The sequence below is a fragment of the Haliotis rufescens genome, unplaced genomic scaffold, assembly GCF_023055435.1.
Source record: "Haliotis rufescens isolate VD_foot unplaced genomic scaffold, xgHalRufe1.0.p SCAF_35, whole genome shotgun sequence".
NCBI lineage: Eukaryota > Metazoa > Mollusca > Gastropoda > Lepetellida > Haliotidae > Haliotis > Haliotis rufescens.
In genome coordinates, this window is record NW_025964057.1 from 4,820,416 (window position 1) to 4,844,653 (window position 24,238).

Sequence of the window (24,238 nt, forward strand, 5' to 3'; positions counted from 1 at the left end):
TAATTACAGCTTGCACTATCTGTGTCCTGGCAACTTGATGGCCTGAATTTCACTACACATTACCTGGTGAACCTTGGGACTTAGAAGGTGTTTTTGAGGGGTTATTGACAGGAAGTAATGTTGTGTTTATGAAGATTACTATTGGTGGATTGACGATCCTTTCATTTTTCTTGTGAATGTTGGTCATCGTGTGTTTGTGACACGGATTCAGAGTCGGAAGGTGCACCTGAAGCAGTGTGCACGGATGTTGAACGTGAAGACAGGAATGATGCTGCAGGCCGTGAAGGCCCAGGAGGATGAGCACCAGGTGAAGATGGCCGCCGGGATCACCCAGCAGGCCAGCAGGTGAATATACATTCATGGCCGCCGGAATCGCAACACATTAACGTGGCCACCGGAATCACAACACACAAACATGGCTGTACAGATGTCACTGCATAGCAACAGACAATCATTGCTGTAGAGACGTAACTACATAGCAACAGACGTCACTGCATGGCGACACACAAACATGGCTGTACAGACGTCACTGCATAGCAACAGAGAAGCATGGCTATACAGACGTCACTGCATAGCAACAGACACTCATGGCTGTACAGACGTCATTGCATAGCAACATCCAAACATGGCTGTACAGACGTCACTGCATAGCAACAGACAGCTGTATAGACGTCACTGCATAGCAACAGACAGCTGTACAGACGTCACTGCATAGCAACACACAAACATGGCTGTACAGATGTCACTGCATAACAACAGACAGCTGTACAGACGTCACTGCATAGCAACAGACAGCTGTACAGACGTCACTGCATAGCAACAGACAGCTGTACAGACGTCACTGCATAACAACAGACAGCTGTACAGATGTCACTGCATAACAACATACAGCTGTACAGATGTCACTGCATAGCAACAGACAGCTGTACAGACGTCACTGCATAGCAACACACAAACATGGCTGCACAGATGTCACTGCATAGCAACAGACAGCTGTACAGATGTCACCGCATAGCAACAGACAGCTGTACAGATGTCACTGCATAACAACAGACAGCTGTACAGATGTCACTGCATAACAACAGACAGCTGTACAGACGTCACTGCATAGCAACACACAAACATGGCTGTACAGATGTCACTGCATAGCAACAGACAGCTGTACAGATGTCACTGCATAGCAACAGACAGCTGTACAGATGTCACTGCATAGCAACACACAAACATGGCTGTACAGATGTCACTGCATAGCAACAGACAGCTGTACAGATGTCACTGAATAACAACAGACAGCTGTACAGATGTCACTGCATAACAACAGACAGCTGTACAGACGTCACTGCATAGGAACACACAAACATGGCTGTACAGATGTCACTGTATAGCAACAGACAGCTGTACAGATGTCACTGCATAACAACAGACAGCTGTACAGATGTCACTGCATAACAACAGACAGCTGTACAGACGTCACTGCATAACAACAGACAGCTGTACAGACGTCACTGCATAGCAACACACAAACATGGCTGTACAGATGTCACTGCATAGCAACAGACAGCTGTACAGATGTCACTGCGTAACAACAGACAGCTGTATAGACGTCACTGCATAGCAACAGACAGCTGTACAGACGTCACTGCATAGCAACAGACAGCTGTACAGACGTCACTGCATAGCAACAGACAAACACAGCTGTACAGACGGAAACCTCCAGTATCAGAAGGGAGACAGCCCTCATACTTGACATTCCCTATTATTGTTCTGTTTTTGTCCAGGGAAGTTCCAAGGAAGAAGACAGCCGCTGGAGCCCCAGGGAAAAAACTAACAAAGAAGAAAGCTAAGGGGTAGGTAACCATAGCAGCTGCACAGTACCATAGCAGCTGCATGGGAGTAGAGCACACTGTCACAGGAAGCACTGAACCCTCGAGGGATTCCAAGTAGGAATGGATCCCTATCACACCAATACCCAGCACACCAATACCCCAGCACACCTACATGCCAGCACACCAATACCCCAGCACACCAATACCCCAGCACACCAATACCCCAGCACATCAATACCCCAGCACACATACACCCAGGGTTTACCTTGGCTGAGAGACCAGGGACCCCGATGGTTAATATCAAGGCTCCTTGCAGGCAATATGAGGGTCCTGTAAAGTAATATAATGGTGTAGTGTACTGTACATTTTGATAACTTCATCAGATCCTGGAATGAATCAAAGATCATGTGGACAGTGGCCATGATTGATGGATGAAATGACAGACACCCATAACTCTTTTTTATGCACTGTAGGTACAATGAATATTATTGTGCGTCTCTAGAGATGCTGTGTATTCTTTTTCTGCATCCATTCTCTACATTTGTGCGTTGCGTAAAACCCTGCATACAACCTAGTACATCAACACCCACGCGCACCAACACCCCATCCAACAACCACCATCATCTCTGCACAACCCATCACCAAACCACACCCCAGAAGCACAAGAAATCACAACCCAGAACCTCTAGCAACCAAGCAAAACCCAAGAAATAGAACCCCAGCACATCACGACCCCAAACCCTCAGTACACCCCAGAATCGACTCCCATCCCAGCACACCCACACCCTCAGAACACCACAACCCCCTTCCCATCCCAGCACACCTTGACCCTGAGAACCCAACAATCACCTCCCATGCCAGCACACCTCACAACCCCCTCCCATCCAAGCACACCTAGACCCAGAAAACCCCACAACCCCCTTCCCATCCCATCCCAGTACACCCCAGAATTCCCTCCCATCCCAGCACACCAAGACCCAGAGAACCCCACAACCCCCTTCCTATCCCAGCACACCCAGACCCTGAGAACCCCACAACCCCCTTCCTATTCCAGCACACCCATACCCTGAGAACCCCACAATCCCTTCCCATCCAAGCACACCCCAGAATTCCCTCCACTCCCAGAACACCCGGACCCAGAGAACCCCACAGCCCCCTTCCTACCCCAGCACACCCAGACCCAGAGAACCCCACAACCCCCTTCCTATCCCAGCACACCCAGACCCTGAGAACCCCACAATCCCCTCCCATCCCAGCACACCCCAGAATTCCCTCCCATCCCAGCACACCCAGACCCTGAGAACCCCACAACCCCTTCTTGTCCCAGCAAACCCAGACCCTGAGAGCCCCACAACCACCTTCCCAACCAAGCACACCCCAGAATTTCCTCCTATCCCAGCACACCCAGACCCAGAGAACCCCAAAATCCCCTTCCCATCCCAGCACACCCAGACCCAGAGAACCCCAAAATCCCCTTCCCATCCCAGCACACCCAGACCCTGAGAGCCCCACAACCCCCTCCAATCCCAGCACACCCAGACCCTCAGAACCCCACAACCCCCTCCCATCCCAGCACCCCCTAGAATCCCCTCCTATCCCAGCACACCAAGACCCAGAGAGCCCCACAACCCCCTTCTTATTATCCCAGCACACCCAGACCCAGAGAACCCCACAACCCCCTTCCCATCCCAGCACACCCCAGAATTCCCTCCCATCCCAGCACACCAAGACCCAGAGAGCCCCACAACCCCCTCAAATCCCAGCACACCCAGACCCTCAGAACCCCACAACCCCCTCCCATCCCAGCACACCCTAGAATCCCCTCCCATCCCAGCACACCCAGACCCAGAGAGCCCCACAACCCCCTTCTTATCCCAGCACAACCAGACCCAGAGAACCCCACAACCCACTTTCCCATCCCAGCACACCCCAGAATTCCCTCCCATACCAGCACACCAAGACCCAGAGAACCCCACAACCCCAACTCGTCCCAGCACACCCAGATCCAGAGAAACCCATAACCCCCTTCCCATCCCAGCACACCCCAGAATTCCCTCCCATCCCAGCATACCCAGACCCAGAGAACCCCACAGTCCCCTTCCTATCCCAGCACACCAAGACCCTAAGAACCCCACAACCACCTTCCCATCCCAGCAAACTCCAGAATTTCCTCCCGTCCCAGCACACCCAGACCCAGAGAACCCCACAACCACCTTCCCATCCCAACACCCCCCCAGAATTCCCTCCCGTCCCAGAACACCTAGACCAAGAGAACCCCACAACCCCCTTCCCATCCCAGCACACCCAGACCCTGAGAAACCCACAACCCCCTTCCAATCCCAGCACACCCAGACCCTCTGAACCCCACAACCCCCTCCCGTCCCAGCACACCCAGACCCAGAGAACCCCACAACCCCCTTCCTATCCCAGCACACCCAGACCCAGAGAACCCCACAACCCCCTTTCCCATCCCAGCACACCCCAGAATTCCCTCCCATCCCAGCACACCAAGACCCAGAGAACCCCACAACCCCCTCTCGTCCCAGCACACCCAGATCCAGAGAAACCCATAACCCCCTTCCCATCCCAGCACACCCAAGAATTCCCTCCCATCCCAGCATACCCAGACCCAGAGAACCCCACAATCCCCTTCCTATCCCAGCACACCAAGACCCTAAGAACCCCAAAACCACCTTCCCATCCCAGCACACCCCAGAATTCCCTCCCGTCCCAGCACACCCAGACCCAGAGAACCCCACAACCACCTTCCCATCCCATCACACCCCATAATTCCCTCCCGTCCCAGAACACCCAGACCAAGAGAACCCCACAACCCCCTTCCCATCCCAGCACACCCAGACCGTGAGAAACCCACAACCCCCTTCCCATCCCAGCACACCCAGACCCTCAGAACCCCACAACCCCCTTCCTATCCCAGCACACCCAGACCCTGAGAACCCCACAACCCCCTTCCCAACCAAGCACACCCCAGAATTCCCTCCTATCCCAGCACACCCAGACCCAGAGAACCCCACAACCCCCTCCTATCCCAGCACACCCAGAGCCTGAGAACCCCACAACCCCCTCCCGTCCCAGCACACCCACACCCTGAGAACCCCACAACCCCCTCCCATCCCAGCACACCCAGACCCTGAGAACCCCACAACCCCCTCCCATCCCAGCTCACCCCAGAATTCCCTCCAGTCCCAGCACACCCAGACCCTGAGAACCCCACAACCACCTTCCCATCCCAGCACACCCAGACCCTGAGAGCCCCACAACCCCCTCCAATCCCAGCACACCCAGACCCTCAGAACCCCACAACCCCCTCCCATCCCAGCACCCCCTAGAATCCCCTCCTATCCCAGCACACCCAGACCCAGAGAGCCCCACAACCCCCTTCTTATTATCCCAGCACACCCAGACCCAGAGAACCCCACAACCCCCTTCCCATCCCAGCACACCCCAGAATTCCCTCCCATCCCAGCACACCAAGACCCAGAGAGCCCCACAACCCCCTCCAATCCCGGCACACCCAGACCCTGAGAACTCCACAACCCCCTCCCATCCCAGCACACCCTAGAATCCCCTCCCATCCCAGCACACCCAGACCCAGAGAGCCCCACAACCCCCTTCTTATCCCAGCACACCCAGACCCAGAGAACCCCACAACCCCCTTTCCCATCCCAGCACACCCCAGAATTCCCTCCCATCCCAGCACACCAAGACCCAGAGAACCCCACAACCCCCTTCCTATCCCAGCACACCCCAGAATTCCCTCCTATCCCAGCACACCCAGACCCTCAGAACCCCACAACCCCCTCCCATCCCAGCACACCAAGAACCTGAGAACCCCATAACCCCCTCCCATCCCAGCACACCCACACCCTGAGAACCCCACAATCCCCTCCCATCCCAGCACACCCAGACCCTGAGAACCCCACAACCCCCTCCCATCCCAGCCAACCCCAGAATTCCCTCCAGTCCCAGCACACCCAGACCCAGAGAACCCCACAACCACCTTCCAATCCCAGCACACCCAGACCCTCAGAACCCCACAACCCCCTCCAATCCCAGCACACCCAGACCCTCAGAACCCCACAACCCTCTCCCGTCCCAGCACACCCACACCCTGAGAACCCCACAACCCCCTCTCATCCCAGCACACCCAAAAATTTCCCTCCCATCCCAGCATAACCAGACCCAGAGAACCCCACACCCCAGAATTCCCTTCTATCCCAGCACACCCAGACCCTCAGAACCCCTTAACCCCCCCAAATCCCAGCACACCCAGACCCTCAGAACCCCACAACCCCCTCCCGTCCCGGCACACCCACACCCTGAGAACCCCACAACCCCCTCCCATCCCAGCACACCAAGAACCTGAGAACCCCATAACCCCCTCCCATCCCAGCACATCCCAGAATTCCCTCCTATCCCAGCATACCCAGACCAAGAGAACCCCACAATCCCCTTCCTATCCCAGCACACCAAGACCCTAAGAACCCCACAACCACCTTCCCATCCCAACACACCCCATAATTCCCTCCCGTCCCAGAACACCCAGACCAAGAGAACCCCACAACCCCCTTCCCATCCCAGCACACCCAGACCGTGAGAAACCCACAACCCCCTTCCAATCCCAGCACACCCAGACCCTCAGAACCCCATAAACCCCCTTCCTATCCCAGCACACCCAGACCCTGAGAACCCCACAACCCCCTTCCCAACCAAGCACACCCCAGAATTCCGTCCTATCCCAGCACACCCAGACCCTCAGAACCCCACAACCCCCTCCTATCCCAGCACACCCAGACCCTCAGAACCCCACAACCCCCTCCCGTCCCGGCACACCCACACCCTGAGAACCCCACAACCCCCTCCCATCCCAGCACACCAAGAACCTGAGAACCCCACAACCCCCTCCCATCCCAGGACACCCACACCCTGAGAACCCCACAACCCCCTCCCATCCCAGCACACCCAGACCCTGAGAACCACACAACCCCCTCCCATCCCAGCACACCCCAGAATTCCCTCCCGTCCCAGAACACCCAGGCCCAGAGAACCCCACAACCCCACAACCCCCTTCCCATCCCAGCACACCGAGACCCTCAGAACCCCTTAACCCCCCCAAATCCCAGCACACCCAGACCCTCAGAACCCCACAATCCCCTCCCGTCCCGGCACACCCACACCCTGAGAACCCCACAACCCCCTCCCATCCCAGCACACCAAGAACCTGAGAACCCCACAACCCCCTCCCATCCCAGCACATCCCAGAATTCCCTCCCGTCCCAGCACACCCAGACCCAGAGAACCCCACAAACCCCTTCCTATCCCAGCACACCCAGACCCTGAGAAACCCACAACCCCCCCAAATCCCAGCACACCCAGACCCTCAGAACCCCACAACCCCCTCCCGTCCCAGCATACCCACACCCTGAGAACCCCACAACCCCCTCCCATCCCAGCACACCAAGAACCTGAGAACCCCACAACCCCCTTCCCAACAAGCACACCCCAGAATTCCCTCCCATCCCAGCACACCCAGACGCAGAGAACCCCACAACCCCCTCTGGTCCCAGCACACCCAGACCCTGAGAGCCCCACAACCCCCTTCCCAACCAAGCACACCCCAGAATTCCCTCCTATCTCAGCACACCCAGACCCAGAGAACCCGAAAAAAACCCTTCCCATCCCAGCACACCCAGACCCTGAGAGCCCCACAACCCCCTCAAATCCCAGCACACCCAGACCCTCAGAACCCCACAACCCCCTCCCATCCCAGCACACCCTAGAATCCCCTCCCATCCCAGCACACCCAGACCCAGAGAGCCCCACAACCCCCTCAAATCCCAGCACACCCAGACCCAGAGAACCCCACAACCCCCTTCCCATCCCAGCACACCCTAGAATCCCCTCCCATCCCAGCACACCAAGACCCAGAGAGCCCCACAACCCCCTTCTTATCCCAGCTCACCCAGACCCAGAGAACCCCACAACCCCCTTCCCATCCCAGCACACCCTAGAATCCCCTCCCATCCCAGCACACCCAGACCCAGAGAGCCCCTTAACCCCCTTCTTATCCCAGCACACCAAGACCCAGAGAACCCCACAACCCCCTCTCGTCCCAGCACACACAGATCCAGAGAAACCCATAACCCCCTTCCCATCCCAGCACACCCAAGAATTCCCTCCCATCCCAGCATACCCAGACCCAGAGAACCCCACAATCCCCTTCCTATCCCAGCACACCAAGACCCTAAGAACCCCAAAACCACCTTCCCATCCCAGCACACCCCAGAATTCCCTCCCGTCCCAGCACACCCAGACCCAGAGAACCCCACAACCACCTTCCCATCCCATCACACCCCATAATTCCCTCCCGTCCCAGAACACCCAGACCAAGAGAACCCCACAACCCCCTTCCCATCCCAGCACACCCAGACCCTGAGAAACCCACAACCCCCTTCCCATCCCAGCACACCCAGACCCTCAGAACCCCACAACCCCCTTCCTATCCCAGCACACCCAGACCCTGAGAACCCCACAACCCCCTTCCCAACCAAGCACACCCCAGAATTCCCTCCTATCCCAGCACACCCAGACCCAGAGAACCCCACAACCCCCTCCTATCCCAGCACACCCAGAGCCTGAGAACCCCACAACCCCCTCCCGTCCCAGCACACCCACACCCTGAGAACCCCACAACCCCCTCCCATCCCAGCACACCCAGACCCTGAGAACCCCACAACCCCCTCCCATCCCAGCTCACCCCAGAATTCCCTCCAGTCCCAGCACACCCAGACCCTGAGAACCCCACAACCACCTTCCCATCCCAACACACCCAGACCCTGAGAGCCCCACAACCCCCTCCAATCCCAGCACACCCAGACCCTCAGAACCCCACAACCCCCTCCCATCCCAGCACCCCCTAGAATCCCCTCCTATCCCAGCACACCCAGACCCAGAGAGCCCCACAACCCCCTTCTTATTATCCCAGCACACCCAGACCCAGAGAACCCCACAACCCCCTTCCCATCCCAGCACACCCCAGAATTCCCTCCCATCCCAGCACACCAAGACCCAGAGAGCCCCACAACCCCCTCCAATCCCGGCACACCCAGACCCTGAGAACTCCACAACCCCCTCCCATCCCAGCACACCCTAGAATCCCCTCCCATCCCAGCACACCCAGACCCAGAGAGCCCCACAACCCCCTTCTTATCCCAGCACACCCAGACCAAGAGAACCCCACAACCCCCTTTCCCATCCCAGCACACCCCAGAATTCCCTCCCATCCCAGCACACCAAGACCCAGAGAACCCCACAACCCCCTTCCTATCCCAGCACACCCCAGAATTCCCTCCTATCCCAGCACACCCAGACCCTCAGAACCCCACAACCCCCTCCCATCCCAGCACACCAAGAACCAGAGAACCCCACAAACCCCTTCCTATCCCAGCACACCCAGACCCTGAGAAACCCACAACCCCCCCAAATCCCAGCACACCCAGACCCTCAGAACCCCACAACCCCCTCCCGTCCCAGCATACCCACACCCTGAGAACCCCACAACCCCCTCCCATCCCAGCACACCAAGAACCTGAGAACCCCACAACCCCCTTCCCAACAAGCACACCCCAGAATTCCCTCCCATCCCAGCACACCCAGACGCAGAGAACCCCACAACCCCCTCTGGTCCCAGCACACCCAGACCCTGAGAGCCCCACAACCCCCTTCCCAACCAAGCACACCCCAGAATTCCCTCCTATCTCAGCACACCCAGACCCAGAGAACCCGAAAAAAAACCCTTCCCATCCCAGCACACCCAGACCCTGAGAGCCCCACAACCCCCTCAAATCCCAGCACACCCAGACCCTCAGAACCCCACAACCCCCTCCCATCCCAGCACACCCTAGAATCCCCTCCCATCCCAGCACACCCAGACCCAGAGAGCCCCACAACCCCCTCAAATCCCAGCACACCCAGACCCAGAGAACCCCACAACCCCCTTCCCATCCCAGCACACCCTAGAATCCCCTCCCATCCCAGCACACCAAGACCCAGAGAGCCCCACAACCCCCTTCTTATCCCAGCTCACCCAGACCCAGAGAACCCCACAACCCCCTTCCCATCCCAGCACACCCTAGAATCCCCTCCCATCCCAGCACACCCAGACCCAGAGAGCCCCTTAACCCCCTTCTTATCCCAGCACACCCAGACCCAGAGAACCCCACAACCCCCTTCCCATCCCAGCACACCCCAGAATTCCCTCCCATCGCAGCACACCCAGACCCAGAGAGCCCCACAACCCCCTTCTTATCCCAGCACACCCAGACCCAGAGAACCCCACAACCCCCTTCCCATTCCCAGCACACCCCAGACCCTCAGAACCCCACAACCCCCTCCCATCGCCGCACACCCCAGAATCCCCTCCCATCCCAGCACACCCAGACCCAGAGAGCCCCACAACCCCCTTCCTATTATCCCAGCACACCCCAGAATTCCCTCCCATCCCAGCACAATCAGACCCAGAGAACCCCACAACCCCCTCTCGTCCCAGCATACCCAGATCCTGAGAAACCCATAACCCCCTTCCCATCCCAGCACACCTAAAAATTTCCCTCCCATCCCAGCATACCCAGACCCAGAGAACCCCACAACCCCCTTCCCATCCCAGCACCCCCCAGAATTCCCTCCCATCCTAGCACACCCAGACCCAGAGAACCCCACAACCCCCTTCCCATCCCAGCACACCCCAGAATTCCCTCCCATCCTAGCACACCCAGACCCAGAGAACCCCACAACCCCCTTCCCATCCCAGCACACCCTAGAATCCCCTCCCATCCCAGCACACCCAGACCCTGAGAACCCCACAACCCCCTTCCCATCCCAGCACACCCCAGAATTCCCTCCCATCCTAGCACACCCAGACCCAGAGAACCCCACAACCACCTTCCCATCCCAGCACACCCCAGAATTCCCTCCCGTCCCAGCACACCCAGACCCAGAGAACCCCACAACCCCCTTCCCATCCCAGCACACCCAGACCCAGAGAACCCCACAACCCCCTCCCGTCCCAGCACACCCCAGAATTCCTTCCCATCCCAGCACACCAAGACCCTGAGAACCCCACAACCCCCTCCCATCCCAGCACACCCCAGAATTCCCTCCCATCCCAGCACACCCAGACCCAGAGAACCCCACAACCCCCTTCCCATCCCAGCAATCAATGCTGAAGCACTGTATATTAGAATTAACATTCTTTCTGTAACATGTCATTGTCAATGAAGCCAGTTGAGCACAACTCCTTGTTTGTCAGGCCGATGGATGAGGACACACAGCTGGCCATGGCGCTGTCCTCCTCGCTCGCCGAAGAGGAGACAAAGAAGGAACAGGCTCTGATTGGTCAGTTGAATCTACGAGGAATTGCCAACATCGCCCAGAAAGACAGGAAGGAGGCCAAGAAGACCAGAAAAAAGAAAGAGTAAGACCAAAGAAATTGCACTAATAAATAGCACTAAGGGATCACTACATGAGTTTGCCTCGGTGTGTTCGGGCAGTCCTGTTTTTCCCGGACTAGTGCAGTGACAAGCATCTATATACAAGGGTTAGGGTTAGGGTTAGGGATCACTACATGAGTTTGCCTCGGTGTGTTCGGGCAGTCCTGTTTGTCCCGGACTAGTGCAGTGACAAGCGTCTATATACAAGGGTTAGGGTTAGGGATCACTACATGAGTTTGCCTCGGTGTGTTCGGCCAGTCCTGTTTGTCCCGGACTAGTGCAGTGACAAGCGTCTATATACAAGGGTTAGGGTTAGGGTTAGGGATCACTACATGAGTTAGCCTCGGTGTGTTCGCCCAGTCCTGTTTGTCCCCGACTAGTGCAGTGACAAGCGTCTATATACAAGGGGACATGATCACAACCTGGTCTTAATTTAATACAGAAGTTAATTATCCCCCTGCCCAATTTAGTTGGCCGAGGATATATACTACTCAAAAGAAGTTAAGGATCACCTGATTCTTTCATATTACTATAGTTAATCTATCATGTCATGACAGATTAACTTTACCATTATGAAAAAAATTGGGTTATCCTTAACTTCTTTTGAGTAGTATAGAAACGGGCTCCGTCTGTCCGTCACATTTCTTTTGCCACAAGAGATAACTTTGCTAAACTTGGTACAAGTATTCACAATATAGTGTAGATGTGCCTTTTGCTATTTATGAGTCCCTGAACTTTTCTTTTCTTTTGTATGTAATTTACAGGTACTCACCCAATATCACGCAGACTTGCTGACGTCAGTTACTGTCCCATAACCAATGACTGAGAGTCTATGTTCCCCCTGTTTTACTACGTGATTCAGACTGTGAAGTTTACGACCTTCTCTGAACACTAAAATTGTTTAAAGTAAGCAGGAAAAATCATTTTCCTTTACCAACTTTACTACATCCACTAAATCTCTAGATATCTACCTCTCTTTCACAAGAAGGAGGTGGTGCCCTACACGGGTGTAAAGAAGATTATCTCATTCCCAAGTGGTGAATGGAACAGATCTCATTCTGAACCACCCACACAGGTGGAACCCACCACCCTTCCGTGGGATTAAAGCAATTAGTTTGAGTCATGATCAGGTGAAATATGTGTTTTGTTAGAGTACAAATATGTAGATTTATCCTGACTCCTATGCTAAAGCCCGAACCCAGCCATCCCCTCTTCCCCTGTGTTTCGGATGTTAGGCAAGGGAACTGAGAGAGTGACGAGTACCGGGCCTGGTCGTGTGTATCTGGTGCACAAGGGAAATGAGAGAGTGACGAGTACCGGGCCTGGTCGTGTGTATCCGGTGCACACGGGAAATGAGAGAGTGACGAGTACCGGGCCTGGTCGTGTGAATCTGGTGCACAAGGGAACTGAGAGAGTGACGAGTACCGGGCCTGGTCGTGTGTATCCGGTGCACAAGGGAAATGAGAGAGTGACGAGTACCGGGCCTGGTCGTGTGTATCTGGTGCACAAGGGAACTGAGAGAGTGACGAGTACCGGGCCTGGTCGTGTGTATCCGGTGCACAAGGGAACTGAGAGAGTGACGAGTACCGGGCCTGGTCGTGTGTATCTGATGCATAAGGGAACTGAGAGAGTGACGAGTACCGGGCCTGGTCGTGTGTTTCCGGTGCACAAGGAAATGAGAGAGTGACGAGTACCGGGCCTGGTCGTGTGTATCCGGTGCACAAGGGAAATGAGGGAGTGACGAGTACCGGGCCTGGTCATGTGTATCCGGTGCACAAGGGAACTGAGAGAGTGACGAGTACCGAGCCTGGTCGTGTGTATTTGGTGCACAAAGGAAATGAGAGAGTGACGAGTACCGGGCCTGGTCTTGTGTATCCGGTGCACAAGGGAAATGAGAGAGTGACGAGTACCGAGCCAGGTCGTGTGTATTTGGTGCATAAGGGAACTGAGAGAGTGACGAGTACTGGGCCTGGTCGTGTGTATTTGGTGCACAAGGGAACTGAGAGAGTGACGAGTACCGGGCCTGGTCGTGTGTATTTGGTGCACAAGGGAAATGAGAGAGTGACGAGTACCGGGCCTGGTCGTGTGTATTTGGTGCACAAGGGAAATGAGAGAGTGACGAGTACCGAGCCAGGTCGTGTGTATTTGGTGCACAAGGGAACTGAGAGAGTGACGAGTACCGGGCCTGGTCGTGTGTATTTGGTGCACAAGGGAACTGAGAGAGTGACGAGTACCGGGCCTGGTCGTGTGTATTTGGTGCACAAGGGAAATGAGAGAGTGACGAGTACCGGGCCTGGTCGTGTGTATTTGGTGCACAAGGGAAATGAGAGAGTGACGAGTACCGGGCCTGGTCGTGTGTATTTGGTGCACAAGGGAAATGAGAGAGTGACGAGTACCGGGGCCTGGTCGTGTGTATCCGGTGCACAAGGGAAATGAGAGAGTGACGAGTACCGGGCCTGGTCTTGTGTATCCGGTGCACAAGGGAAATGAGAGAGTGACGAGTACCGGGCCTGGTCATGTGTATCTGGTGCACATGCGCAGGCAAGGGGTGTGTTTGGGTGGGATGGTTTTTCGTTCTCTGAAAACACAGTTTAGGAAGTTTCCACTACCTTTAGGAAATAGAGAGAGATAATCAAGTAGTAGTCAGGATAAGTATAAATGATATTTTACTCTAAAAATACACTTGTGTATTTCTGGAATGCCTATTGTGTCATTAGATATTGTGCAACACATTTCCTTTGACCCTGATGAGGCCAGGATTGAGGCATGGTTCAGTGTTTACAACATTGCCCAGAGTTGTTCTGTCAATCCTACACGTAATGCATAACACTGAGTATAATGTGTCAATCATTATTTATCATCGCCTGCGAAATACATTTCAGTTTGTCATTGTTTACACAATTTGTGTTCTTAAGGTCCTGTGTATCCAATCGTTTTGTTACAACACGGTCCAATAATGTTTGAGATACCGGGGTCCAACTGTATGTTATCACTGTTATCTGTATGTTGTCACTGTTATCTGTATGTTATCACTGTGTTATCACTGTATGTTATCACTGTGTTATCACTATTTTATCACTGTATGTTATCACTGTTATCACTGTATGTTATCACTGTTATCACTGTATGTTATCACTGTTATCACTGTATGTTATCACTGTGTTATCACTATTTTATCACTGTATGTTATCACTGTGTTATCACTATTTTATCACTGTGTTATCACTATTTTATCACTGTATGTTATCAATGTTATCACTGTATGTTATCACTGTGTTATCACTATTTTATCACTGTATGTTATCACTATGTTATCACTGTATCTTATCACTGCATGTTATCACTGTTATCACTGTATGTTATCACTGTGTTATCACTGTATGTTAACACTGTATCTTGTCACTGCATCTTATCGCTGTATGTTATCACTGTGTTATCACTATGTTATCACTGTATGTTATCACTGTGTTATCACTATGTTATCACTGTATCTTATCACTGCATGTTATCACTGTATGTTATCACTGTATGTTATCACTGTGTTATCACTATGTTATCACTGTGTTATCACTATGTTATCACTGTATCTTATCACTTTATGTTATCACTATGTTATCACTGTATGTTATCACTGTATCTTGTCACTGCATCTTATCACTGTGTTATCACTATGTTATCACTGTATGTTATCACTATGTTATCACTGTATGTTATCACTGTATCTTGTCACTGCATCTTATCACTGTATGTTATCACTGCATGTTTTCACTGTTATCACTATGTTATCACTGTGTCATCACTATGTTATCACTGTGTTATCACTGTATGTTATCACTGCATCTTATCACTGTGTTATCACTGTATGTTATCACTGTATGTTATCACTGTTATCACTGTATGTTATCACTGTATCTTGTCACTGCATCTTATCACTGTATGTTATCACTGCATGTTTTCACTGTTATCACTATGTTATCACTGTGTCATCACTATGTTATCACTGTGTTATCACTGTATGTTATCACTGCATGTTATCACTGCATGTTATCACTGCATGTTATCACTGTATGTTATAACTGTTATAACTGTGTTAGGGGCGGTCAGGTAGCCTAGTGGTTAAAGCGATCGCTCGTCACGGCGAAGACCCGGGTTCGAATCCCGACATGGGTACAATGTGTGAAGCCCATTTCCGGTGTCCCCCGCCGTGATATTGCTGGAATATTGCTAAAGGCGGCGTAAAACCAAACTCACTCACTCACTATAACTGTGTTATCACTGTTATCACTGTGTGTTATCACTATGTTCTAACTGTGTTATCACTGTATCTTATCACTGTGTCATCACTATGTTATCACTGTATCTTATCACTGCATGTTATCACTGTTATAACTGTGTTATCACTGTATGTTATCACTATGTTATCACTATCTTATCACTGTATCTTGTCACTGCATGTTATGACTGTATGTTATCACTGTTATAACTGTTTTATCACTGTTATCACTGTATTTTATCACTATGTTATCACTGTGTTATCACTGTATCTTATCACTGTGTCATCACTATGTTATCACTGTATCTTGTCACTGTATCTTATCACTGTATGTCATCACTATGTTATCACTATCTTATCACTGTATCTTGTCACTGCATGTTATGACTGTATGTTATCACTGTTATAACTGTTTTATCACTGTTATCACTGTATTTTATCCCTATGTTATCACTGTGTTATCACTGTATCTTATCACTATGTTATCACTATGTTATCACTGTATGTTATCACTGCATGTTATTACTGCATGTTATTACTGTATGTTATCACTGTATGTTTTCACTGTGTGTTATCGCTAGGTTATCACTTTATGTTATCACTAGGTTATCACTTTATGTTATCACTAGGTTATCACTGTATGTTATCACACTGTTATCACTATGTTATCTCTGTATGTTATCAGTGTATGTTATCACTAGGTTATCACTGTATGTTATAACTAGGTTATCACTGTATGTTATTACTGTTTTCACTGTGTGCTATCACTGTTTTCACTATGTTATCAGTATACGTTATCACTATGTTATCACTGCATGTTATCACTGCATGTTATCACGCTGTTATTACTATGTTATTACTGTATGTTATCACACTGTTATCACTATGTTATCGCTGCATGTTATCACTGCATGTTATCACGCTGTTATTACTATGTTATTACTGTATGTTATCACACTGTTATCACTATGTTATCACTGCATGTTATCACGCTGTAATTACTATGTTATTACTGTATGTTATCACACTGTTATTACTATGTTATCACTGCATGTTATCACGCTGTTATTACTATGTTATTACTGTATGTTATTACTATGTTATTACTGTATGTTATCACTATGTTTTCACTGTTTTCAGTATGTTTTCACAATGTTTTCACTGTATGTTATCATTGTGTGACTGCCTCCATGGTCTAGTGGTAGAGCGTCCGCCTGGAGAGTGGAAGGTCAGGGGTTCGATCCCCGGCCGCGTCATACCAAAAGACATTAAAAGATGGTACTTGTTGTTACCCTGTCTGGTGCTCAGTTTAAAGGGCTAAAACAAGGACTAGTCGGTTCGGAGCCAGTTTTCTGTGTCTGAGTCGGGTATTCATGTTAAACTGCGGCATGATATCTCAGTGTGCTAGCACTATAAATCTGCACCAGTCCGGATGAGTACAAGCAGCCACACACACACGTACATGCATGTCGCTATATAAGTGCAATAATCTTGGACGCGACGTTAAAGCCAATTTCACCTCACCTATCACTGTGTGTTTGTTGCAGCCAACAGGGGCTGCCACCACCACTGTTACTTCAGTTGTCCAAGACAGAGGCACAGCAGAGAATAGCAGACAAAGTCACCCAGCTGATTGTGCCCCAGGTAACATAATGACCCAGCTGATTGTACCCCAGGTAACATTATGACCCAGCTGATTGTGCCCCAGGTGACATAATGACACAGCTGATGCAGCTGTCTTTATGCAGCTTGTTTGAGATTGCCTGTAGGAGATTGCCTGTAGGAGATTGCCTGTAGGAGATTGCCTGTAGGAGATTGCCTGTAGGAGATTGCCTGTAGGAGATGGTCTGTAGGAGATTGTCTGTAGGAGATTGCCTGTAGGAGATTGCCTGTAGGAGATTGCCTGTAGGAGATTGCCTGTAGGAGATTGTCTGTAGGAGATTGCCTGTAGGAGATGGTCTGTAGGAGATTGTCTGTAGGAGATTGCCTGTAGGAGATTGCCTGTAGAAGATTGCCTGTAGGAGATTGCCTGTAGGAGATGGTCTGTAGGAGATGGCCTGTAGGAGATGGCCTGTAGAAGATTGCCTGTAGGAGATGGCCTGTAGGAGATGGTCTGTAGGAGATGGTCTGTAGGAGATTGCCTGTAGGAGATTGCCTGTAGGAGATGGTCTGTAGGAGATTGCCTGTAGGAGATTGCCTGTAGGAGATTGCCTGTAGGAGATGGTCTGTAGGAGATGGTCTGTAGGAGATGGCCTGTAGGAGATGGCCTGTAGGAGATGGTCTGTAGGAGATTGTCTGTAGGAGATTGCCTGTAGGAGATGGTCTGTAGGAGATTGTCTGTAGGAGATTGCCTGTAGGAGATTGCCTGTAGGAGATTGCCTGTAGGAGATTGTCTGTAGGAGATTGCCTGTAGGAGATTGTCTGTAGGAGATTGCCTGTAGGAGATTGCCTGTAGGAGATTGCCTGTAGGAGATGGTCTGTAGAAGATTGCCTGTAGGAGATGGTCTGTAGGAGATGGCCTGTAGGAGATGGCCTGTAGAAGATTGCCTGTAGGAGATGGCCTGTAGGAGATGGTCTGTAGGAGATTGCCTGTAGGAGATTGCCTGTAGGAGGTGGCCTGTAGGAGATTGCCTGTAGGAGATGGTCTGTAGGAGATTGCCTGTAGGAGATTGCCTGTAGGAGATTGCCTGTAGGAGATGGTCTGTAGGAGATGGTCTGTAGGAGATGGCCTGTAGGAGATGGCCTGTAGGAGATGGTCTGTAGAAGATTGCCTGTAGGAGATGGCCTGTAGGAGATGGTCTGTAGGAGATTGCCTGTAGGAGATTGCCTGTAGGAGATTGCCTGTAGGAGATGGTCTGTAGGAGATGGTCTGTAGGAGATGGCCTGTAGGAGATGGCCTGTAGGAGATGGTCTGTAGAAGATTGCCTGTAGGAGATGGCCTGTAGGAGATGGTCTGTAGGAGATTGCCTGTAGGAGATTGCCTGTAGGAGATTGCCTGTAGGAGATGGTCTGTAGGAGATGGTCTGTAGGAGATGGCCTGTAGGAGATGGCCTGTAGGAGATGGTCTGTAGAAGATTGCCTGTAGGAGATGGCCTGTAGGAGATGGTCTGTAGGAGATGGTCTGTAGGAGATTGCCTGTAGGAGATTGCCTGTAGGAGATGGTCTGTAGGAGATTGTCTGTAGGAGATGGTCTGTAGGAGATGGTCTGTAGGAGATTGGCTGTAGGAGATTGTCTGTAGGAGATTGGCTGTAGGAGATTGCCTGTAGGAGATTGCCTGTAGAAGATTGCCTGTAGGAGATGGTCTGTAGGAGATGGTCTGTAGGAGATGGCCTGTAGGAGATTGGCTGTAGGAGATGGTCTGTAGGAGATTGGCTGTAGGAGATGGTCTGTAGGAGATGGCCTGTAGAAGATTGCCTGTAGGAGATTGCCTGTAGGAGATGGTCTGTAGGAGATTGCCCGTAGGAGATGGCCTGTAGGAGATTGTCTGTAGGAGATGGTCTGTAGGAGATTGTCTGTAGGAGATTGCCTGTAGGAGATGGTCTGTAGGAGATTGTCTGTAGGAGATTGCCTGTAGGAGATTGCCTGTAGAAGATTGCCTGTAGGAGATTGCCTGTAGAAGATTGCCTGTAGGAGATTGTCTGTAGGAGATTGCCTGTAGGAGATTGTCTGTAGGAGATTGCCCGTAGGAGATGGTCTGTAGGAGATTGTCTGTAGGAGATTGCCTGTAGGAGATTGCCTGTAGAAGATTGCCTGTAGGAGATGGCCTGTAGGAGATTGCCTGTAGGAGATGGTCTGTAGGAGATGGTCTGTAGGAGATTGCCTGTAGGAGATTGGCTGTAGGAGATGGTCTGTAGGAGATTGGCTGTAGGAGATGGTCTGTAGGAGATGGCCTGTAGGAGATGGTCTGTGGGAGATGGCCTGTAGGAGATGGCCCGTAGGAGATGGTCTGTAGGAGATGGCCTGTAGGACATTGCCTGTAGGAGATGGCCTGTAGGAGATGGTCTGTAGGAGATTGCCTGTAGGAGATTGCCTGTAGGAGATTGCCTGTAGGAGGTGGCCTGTAGGAGATGGTCTGTAGGAGATGGCCTGTAGGAGATGGTCTGTAGGAGATTGCCTGTAGGAGATGGCCTGTAGGAGATGGCCTGTAGGAGATTGCCTGTAGGAGATTGCCTGTAGGAGATGGCCTGTAGGAGATTGCCTGTAGGAGATGGCCTGTAGGAGATTGCCTGTAGGAGATTGCCTGTAGGAGATGGTCTGTAGGAGATTGCCTGTAGAAGATTGCCTGTAGGAGATGGTCTGTAGGAGATGGCCTGTAGGAGATTGCCTGTAGGAGATTGCCTGTAGGAGATGGCCTGTAGGAGATTGCCTGTAGGAGATGGCCTGTAGGAGATGGCCTGTAGGAGATGGCCTGTAGGAGATTGCCTGTAGAAGATTGCCTGTAGTAGATGGTCTGTAGGAGATGGCCTGTAGGAGATGGTCTGTAGGAGATTGCCCTTAGGAGATTGCCTGTAGGAGATGGCCTGTAGGAGATGGTCTGTAGGAGATGGCCTGTAGGAGATGGCCTGTAGAAGATTGCCTGTAGGAGATGGCCTGTAGGAGATTGCCTGTAGGAGATGGCCTGTATGAGATGGTCTGTAGGAGATGGCCTGTATGAGATGGTCTGTAGGAGATTGCCTGTAGGAGATGGCCTGTAGGAGATGGCCTGTAGGAGATGGTCTGTAGGAGATGGCCTGTAGGAGATGGTCTGTAGGAGATGGCCCGTAGGAGATTGCCTGTAGGAAATTGCCTGTAGGAGATGGTCTGTAGGAGATTGCCTGTAGGAGATGGTCTGTAGGAGATGGCCTGTAGGAGATTGCCTGTAGGAGATGGCCTGTAGGAGATTGCCTATGGTGTGTGATTGTGCAATTTGTGTGATCCACAACTCGCAGTGATTTATATGGGAACTGCCTTGGCAGTCAAATTGGGAAAAGACATGATATTGTTGAATATTTGATTATTTTTTTTTATATTCTTTTTTCACAAATTCTGAGAATTGTTTTCATTCAATTTTTGCTCTCAGTTTCTGTAGCATTGGGGGAGACTGTCACCTCTGAGCAGGGCTGGATAAATCCCTGACTCATTAGTGTTACTCATGACCCTCACCCAGGATCCCATGTAACCCTCACCCAGTATCCCATGTAACCCTCACCCAGTATCCCATGTAACCCTAACCCAGTATCCCATGTAACCCTAACCCAGTATCCCATGTAACCCTAACCCAGTATCCCATGTAACCCTAACCCAGTATCCCATGTAACCCTAACCCAGTATCCCATGTAACCCTAACCCAGTATCCCATGTAACCCTCACCCAGGATCCCATGTAACCCTCATCCAGTATCCCATGTAATCCTAACCCAATATCCCATGTAACCCTAACCCAATATCCCATGTAACCCTCACCAAGGATCCCATGTAACCCTCACCCAGTATCCCATGTAACCCTCACCGGTTATCCCATGTAACCCTCACCCAGGATCCCATGTAACCCTAACCCAGTATCCCATGTAACCCTCACCCAGTATCCCATGTAACCCTAACCCAATATCTCATGAAACCCTAACCCAGTATCCCATGTAACCCTCACCCAGGATCCCATGTAACCCTCACCCAGTATCCCATGTAACCCTCACCCAGGATCCCATGTAACCCTCACCCAGGATCCCATGTAACCCTCACCCAATATCCCATGTAACCCTCACCCAGTATCCCATGTAACCCTAACCCAGTATCCCATGTAACCCTAACCCAGTATCCCATGTAACCCTAACCCAGTATCCCATGTAACCCTAACCCAGTATCCCATGTAACCCTCACCCAGGATCCCATGTAACCCTCACCCAGGATCCCATGTAACCCTCACCCAATATCCCATGAAACCCTAACCCAGTATCCCATGTAACCCTCACCCAGGATCCCATGTAACCCTCACCCAATATCCCATGAAACCCTAACCCAGTATCCCATGTAACCCTCACCCAGGATCCCATGTAACCCTCACCCAGGATCCCATGTAACCCTCACCCAGGATCCCATGTAACCCTCACCCAATATCCCATGTAACCCTCACCCAGTATCCCATGTAACCCTCACCCAGGATCCCATGTAACCCTCACCCAATATCCCATGTAACCCTCACCCAGGATCCCATGTAACCCTCACCCAGGATCCCATGTAACCCTCACCCAGTATCCCATGTAACCCTAACCCAGTATCCCATGTAACCCTCACCCAATATCCCATGTAACCCTCACCCAATATCCTATGTAACCCTTGTCCTGTATCCCATGTAACCCTCACCCAATATCCCATGTAACCCTCACCCAATATCCCATGTAACCCTCACCCAATATCCCATGTAACCCTCACCCAATATCCCATGTAACCCTCGTCCTGTATCCCATGTAACCCTAACCCAATATCCCATGTAACCCTCGTCCTTTATCCCATGTAACCCTAACCCAATATCCCATGTAACCCTAACCCAATATCCCATGTAACCCTCACCCAATATCCCATGTAACCCTAACCCAGTATCCCATGTAACCCTAACCCAGTATCCCATGTAACCCTTGTCCTTAACCCCATGTAACCCTCACCCAATATCCCATGTAACCCTCACCCAATATCCCATGTAACCCTCACCCAGTATCCCATGTAACCCTCACCCAATATCCCATGTAACCCTCGTCCTGTATCCCATGTAACCCTAACCCAATATCCCATGTAACCCTAACCCAGTATCCCATGTAACCCTCACCGGTTATCCCATGTAACCCTAACCCAGTATCCCATGTAACCCTCACCCAATATCCCATGTAACCCTCACCCAATATCCCATGTAACCCTCACCCAATATCCCATGTAACCCTCGTCCTGTATCCCATGTAACCCTCACCCAATATCCCATGTAACCCTCGTCCTGTATCCCATGTAACCCTAACCCAATATCCCATGTAACCCTAACCCAGTATCCCATGTAACCCTCACCAAATATCCCATGTAACCCTAACCCAGTATCCCATGTAACCCTAACCCAGTATCCCATGTAACCCTTGTCCTGTACCCCATGTAACCCTCACCCAATATCCCATGTAACCCTCACCCAATATCCCATGTAACCCTCACCCAGTATCCCATGTAACCCTAACCCAATATCCCATGTAACCCTCGTCCTGTATCCCATGTAACCCTAACCCAATATCCCATGTAACCCTAACCCAGTATCCCATGTAACCCTCACCCGATATCCCATGTAACCCTAACCCAGTATCCCATGTAACCCTCACCCAATATCCCATGTAACCCTCACCTAATATCCCATGTAACCCTTGTCCTGTATCCCATGTAACCCTCACCCAATATCCCATGTCATCCTCACCCAATATCCCATGTAACCCTCACCCAATATCCCATGTCACCCTCGTCCTGTATCCCATGTAACCCTCACCCAATATCCCATGTAACCCTAACCCAGTATCCCATGTAACCCTCGTCCTGTATCCCATGTAACCCTCACCCAATATCTCATGTAACCCTCACCCGATATCCCATGTCACCCTCACCCAATATCCCATGTTACCCTCGTCCAATATCCCATGTAACCCTCACCCAGGATCCCATGTAACCCTAACCCAGTATCCCATGTAACCCTCACCAAATATCCTATGTATTCCTCGTCCAATATCCCATGTAACCCTAACCCAGTATCCCATGTAACCCTCGTCCAGGATCCCATGTAACCCTCACCCAATATCCCATGTAACCCTCATCCAGTATATCATGTAACCCTCGTCCAATATCCCATGTAACCCTCACCCAATATCCCATGTAACGCTCACCCAGTATCCAATGAAACCCTCACCCAGTATCCTATGTAACCCTCACCCAGTATCCCATGTAACCCTAACCCAATATCCCATGAAACCCTAACCCAATATCCCATGTAACCCTCGTCCAGTATCCCATGTAACCCTCGTCCAGTATCCCATGTAACCCTAACCCAGGATCCCATGTAACCCTCGTCCAGTATCCCATGTAACCCTCGTCCAGTATCCCATGTAACCCTAACCCAATAAACCATGTAACCCTCGTCCATTATCCCATGTAACCCTCACCCAATATCCCATGTAACCCTAACCCAGTATCCCATGTAACCCTAACCCAGTATCCCATGTAACCCTTGTCCTGTACCGCATGTAACCCTCACCCAATATCTCATGTAACCCTCACCCAATATCCCATGTAACCCTCACCCAGTATCCCATGTAACCCTCACCCAATATCCCATGTAACCCTCGTCCTGTATCCCATGTAACCCTAACCCAATATCCCATGTAACCCTAACCCAGTATCCCATGTAACCCTCACCCGATATCCCATGTAACCCTAACCCAGTATCCCATGTAACCCTCACCCAATATCCCATGTAACCCTCACCCAATATCCCATGTAACCCTTGTCCTGTATCCCATGTAACCCTCACCCAATATCCCATGTCACCCTCACCCAATATCCCATGTAACCCTAACCCAATAAACCATGTAACCCTCGTCCATTATCCCATGTAACCCTCACCCAATATCCCATGT

The 24,238-nt window shown here is 51.3% G+C and overlaps 1 protein-coding gene across 5 annotated transcripts in view; it reads left to right on the forward strand.

Moving 5' to 3' along the window:
* Positions 1-24,238, forward strand: part of LOC124127403 (structure-specific endonuclease subunit SLX4-like) — a 77,785-nt gene that overhangs the window by 13,579 nt on the left and 39,968 nt on the right. For 4 of the 5 annotated variants that reach the window (XM_048381122.1, XM_048381123.1, XM_048381125.1 and 1 more), the window contains exons 7-10: positions 212-345; positions 1,779-1,847; positions 11,155-11,319; positions 17,156-17,252. In XM_048381122.1, the coding sequence (XP_048237079.1) occupies positions 212-345; positions 1,779-1,847; positions 11,155-11,319; positions 17,156-17,252 (465 nt within the window). The remainder of the gene's footprint in view (positions 1-211; positions 346-1,778; positions 1,848-11,154; positions 11,320-17,155; positions 17,253-24,238) is intronic. The other variant, XM_048381126.1, reaches the window with a different exon arrangement.